This window comes from Haliotis rufescens, unplaced genomic scaffold, assembly GCF_023055435.1.
Source record: "Haliotis rufescens isolate VD_foot unplaced genomic scaffold, xgHalRufe1.0.p SCAF_6, whole genome shotgun sequence".
In the NCBI taxonomy this organism is placed as follows: domain Eukaryota; kingdom Metazoa; phylum Mollusca; class Gastropoda; order Lepetellida; family Haliotidae; genus Haliotis; species Haliotis rufescens.
This window is the reverse complement of record NW_025964334.1, coordinates 16,034,918-16,039,620: the sequence shown is the minus strand read 5'-3', so window position 1 is coordinate 16,039,620 and position 4,703 is coordinate 16,034,918. Positions and strand designations below refer to the sequence as shown.

The 4,703-nt window shown below is 37.7% G+C and overlaps 1 protein-coding gene across 1 annotated transcript; it reads right to left on the bottom strand.

Annotated features, from left to right (window-relative positions):
• Positions 1–438: 438 nt before the first annotated feature.
• Positions 439–3,985, bottom strand: LOC124140594. The gene is made up of 3 exons (XM_046508240.2): positions 3,433–3,985; positions 2,806–2,940; positions 439–1,940 (listed from the first exon to the last, which is right to left on the bottom strand). Exons 1-3 carry the CDS (start codon positions 3,749–3,751, stop codon positions 1,678–1,680), a joined length of 717 nt encoding a protein of 238 aa, XP_046364196.2. The 5' UTR covers positions 3,752–3,985; the 3' UTR covers positions 439–1,677.
• Between the last annotated feature and the right edge of the window lie 718 nt (positions 3,986–4,703).

Genomic DNA, 4,703 nt, shown 5'->3' with positions numbered 1-4,703 from the left:
GCTGACAAATCTAGAAACATAAATGGGGTGAACCGGGATTCGAACCCAAAATCATAGGTTTCTGGCGTGCCCAAGGGCCGCAACTCTGCACAGCGAATAGCGGCGACGACTGAGCCACCCGTGCCCCCTTTGATGACATGAATGGCTACTACACTGTGCGTCTAGACAAATAGCCACGTCCATGTTAACCTTACATATGTAGAAAAGCTGATTTCGGCGATTTCCAAGTTGCTTTTTAGGAGATGTAAATCAAGACAGTCCATGCATGTGATCAAAAAGAGATCGTCTCGAGTCAAGGACACAATCATGGATGTGGGTCAGTAATTATAAGTACGTGAGTCAGTGAGTGAATCGCCGAGGCATCACTTTAACCAATAGGTTTATCCAGATTTAACAGATTAACATTAGAATACTGAACTTTAGAGTCATTCTAGCTCAGAACTATTTATTAAATAAAACAGTAACACATCGTGGTGACAATATAATCGATGTAAAGAACAGAAAACGCAATCCTAACAACGTGCATGTTCATTTAACTTATTTGAGATCAGCTGCACATCCGATAAAAACTCCCTGAAATCGTGCTCCGTTACAGTAGCTCACCTATATGTAAAGCCAATATTTTATAATCACAAAACGTGTTGATTTTCACAGAAAAAATTGCTTGAAGCAGTGGCCTACAGATCTAGATATGCCTCAAACTGAATTCTTAGCCCCCTTGCTAGTAATGGCCATAAATAGATGTGTCAATATGGCTACTGTTTGAACCTCTTGAACACGTTGAGGAGTTATCGTTGGTAGAAACAATCATGTAAGGTTTCAACTTTCTTGCTCAAGTGATTTCTGAACAGAAATCGCTAGGAACTCATTCTGTGAGAATTCAGGAGCAAAGTTAAAATGCAAAGGTCAAATCACAGTCAAAATTTAAAAGAAGCCCCACTTCAAACAATGCATGTACCAATTTAGGGAGGTAAACATTGCTGGGTTTGTAATCCTAAATGAAGTGAACAAACTGCGATGTCATCATTCAATGTCATTCGATGTCAATGTGAAGTTTTAGCTTGTTAAATGATTTCTGAGAAGATGTTTTGACGGACAAACTGGGCATGACGTAAGCTCACTTGATGTTATCAAAAGACATGTCTTCAAGACCTATGTTGAGTCCGATTAATAACTAAACATACATAATTGCATAAAACTATGAACAATTAAGGCTCAATACATTGTGATGGCTACAAATATTTGTATAGTGCTGGTGTGGGGCTTTAATGAAAATCAGATCAAACACCACCGGTGTATATCCTTGGTAACAAGCATGGTACAGCACTTTCAGAGATGTTTACAACAGACAAACAGGCCCGGACATACATGTAAGGTCTTGGCTTTCAAGTGAAATAAACTTCATGACTGTACAAAGTCTGTACACACTTCCTCAGCCAGATACATGCTCGATCATACCTCTCATGGCATTGGTAATCTGCTGAGTTGTGAAAATATTTCCTATTTCGAACAATCATTAGCTTTTCAACTCAGAATAATGAGGCAAAGTCTAAACATGTTTGGCCAAGCTGTTTCTAAGCTCGAAATATATACGCTCTACAGAAATACATAAAGATGTCTTTTATATTCATGTTTTAAAAATAGATACTAACATCCAGCAATCAATTCGTCATCTGTTTAAAAATCACAATGCCGGAGATGTATGTCATAATTATTGTTAGTTCCCCTATACAAAACGTTGACATCCATCCATCCAAAAGAACTCAGAACACACGCAGATGACACTGAACTGTACTCCAGTGTTTTGCACACTATGCTTGTCTCGGTGACGCAAGCGGCTCGGCATTCATCCTCTGTAGCAGTGGTCAGGAACAAATCGTCATGCTTATAAATCACACGACCTGCAAACTTGGTGAACGTGTTGCTGTATTGGGAACATCCTGTAAATAAGAAACAATAATGAAAGTACATGAAAGTGTGTCCCCAAGGTCATTCCTTGATGGACGCCTGGAAGTAAGGTTTATTATTATTGTTGTTTCCATATTGGTTCCTCCGGGAGGGAGATGTAACAAGTATAACAAATTGGCTAGTTGGCATATGTAGAATATATTCCCAGATGTAACATGGGCCTATGTTTGGCCCACTACAAATGTCGACTGAACGACACCTACCCTATTGAATGATAAAGGGCAGGACACTGATGACTAAACGTTAATAACATCCAATATAAACCCGTAAACGGACCAATATTAAACGTAAACGGCCCAAATTAATTTTTAAGCTGCGAACACTTCAGTCAATATGATATGTAATTGTAACAATAGTAATTGAATGAATGAATGAATGTGTTAATGGTTATTGAAAAGGTTATTTTGCTTTTATTTAAAGGCCCTCTTAGAAACAGACCAGAGCCAGGTAAACTATTGTTGATGGCATGATCAACAATGCACGCTCGCAGGTACGATAATACACAATAAACGAGGGTACAAATTGTGGTTTGTTGCAAGAATTGGGATTCTCGTGGCCAATTATAACCTATAATACAAAGAGGGTACATTTCGAAGTTATTTGAACATGTTTTTGTGCTGCCGTGAGCCCCACCAATTTGTAAATGGTCACAGAAATAATCGTCATCATCTAATATGGAACGGGTTTATGCTTCTTTCCTGCATGTGTATGTATGTGTATCTTGTGTATTTGTTGCTTCTGCAATAGTATAAGAACAATTCCTGATTCTCATAAAAATAGTATACGAGTGTTGTTTAACCGAGGGTGAATCAAATTCGGAGATAAGGAAGTACACACCTTGGACACATCCTCCAGCAGCGTAAGAAAATACCTGCGATATAATGCACACACACTCCTCTTCAATGCACTCCGTGTCGGCTACTAGGCAATCATTAGATGTGTTGCAAATACCCAAAGGCGGTACAGATGGTACTGTCAATGTAATAGGAATTAAATGACGTTAGGACATTGTGAAGATTTGAAAAGGACATTTGGGTCGTGAGGTGTGCACAATTATAACAAGTAAAGTGGTTTTGGAAGTGCGTTTTGTGCTGTTTCACAGTTGAGCATAATGAAAGTCAGACACAGTCACATAAACAGTCACAGTCATATAAACTTTAAGTAAGGATAAGAATTTATGGATGAACAACTTCTTGTTTACACAGTAGAGTAGATATCAGATGTAGTTATCCTCTACTGTATAAACATTACCTCCTACCAGTATATATACTTGTCAGCCATACTCTGTATATCACTTGCTTGATAAGGGTGTTAGAACCAACACCGAAACGTCGCTCTTAATTGTAATAAAGAGGTTGTTCATACATAAATTCTTATCCTTACTTAGTACTCCAACTTCTAAATGCCTATCAAAGAAGATATGAACTTTAACTTATATTCAATTGACAAAAATGTCACAGATACCTGGATTTAGAGAGTACATTCTGTATTTACTGTTGTCCACATAGGCCACGGTTGACTGATCTGTGAACCTTGCACTGTAGGCAACACATTCCAACGTGTTTGGGTTGTAGCCGCACGTCACAGCTAGGTCGTGTTGGCTACATCTGACAGCACACTCAAGCAGGCTCTCCGTGTTCGGTTCCGTCCACATGATATGGTCAGTCACTCGCTTGTTTTCAAACCCGTCTATCATCTCAACTTTCCACGCCCAAAAGTTCGCACTGACACTGTCCACACACGAGCAGAGTAAAACTGCACATGCGGCTTCAATTGCCCTCATTTTGTCGTATATCCTTTGCTTTGAAAGGAGAAATCTAAAATAATCTTTCGGCTTTCAGGTGGTTGTTCCTTGTAACGTCTTCTTCAGGTCATTGATGAATATTTAATCTTAACGAAAGCTGAACACGTTTGGCAGTTTGAGATGTGTGATCAAATATTCACAGTATTTGAAATAAGCAAGTAACAAAGAGACATATGTACACAAGACATCAAGAAGTACATTTAAACTCTCAAGTTGACAGAGTTACTCTTTGTATAGAAAGGTATTACGCAACCGGTACATTCTCATGCTTATATCGATCTACCATGTCTTACATGTGTTCTTTGGCATGATATTTAATCAATTATACCTCTTCAGACATATCGGATTCGCTATGGCCAGGTACTATCTTCTTGACACGTCACGGTCTGTAAGTGCTCTATAGATACAAAGGCAAAAAAGGACCCGAACAAAAAGAACATTGCAACAATACCTCCATCTTCTAAAATACATAATGAGCATTGATTCTAAATTCTCTTTGTTTCTTTTATGTCTAAATATCAAAAATATACATCGATTACATAATGTTCGAAGCTATTTTCTATTTTGACCCTACAATGTGTTACCGTTTTCTAAATATTTTCATGCATTAACGTTTATATATTTGCATGTGTTTGTGATGGATGCTGCCGGTAATGAAAATGAAGATTTCAGTCGATAAAGTAAAGTAAAGATATGTATTGAACTGACGTTATTTGTCTAAATCTAAATGATCAAAGTATAGTTATTAGTCAGGAATAGATCAAAAAGGTTTTCAAATTCAATCAATGTTTATAATTATAGCGGTGGGTTTCTGGTGTTTGTACACTTTGCAATCCCTCCAAGTCCAATAATAATCAGAATTAAGTTGTGATATTTTATTCATTGCCATACGTTTATGAAGATTTCAGTCGATAAAGTAAAGTAAAGGCAT

Bases quoted from the DNA above. Each gene is read 5' to 3' on its own strand.
- LOC124140594 (XM_046508240.2), bottom strand. From the start codon at position 3,751: ATGAGGGCAATTGAAGCCGCATGTGCAGTTTTACTCTGCTCGTGTGTG. The intron at 2,941-3,432 runs GTATCTGTGACA...TTACATTGACAG, and splicing joins AATGTACTCTCTAAATCCAG to TACCATCTGTACCGCCTTTG. The intron at 1,941-2,805 runs GTGTGTACTTCC...TCTTATTTACAG, and splicing joins TGCTGGAGGATGTGTCCAAG to GATGTTCCCAATACAGCAAC.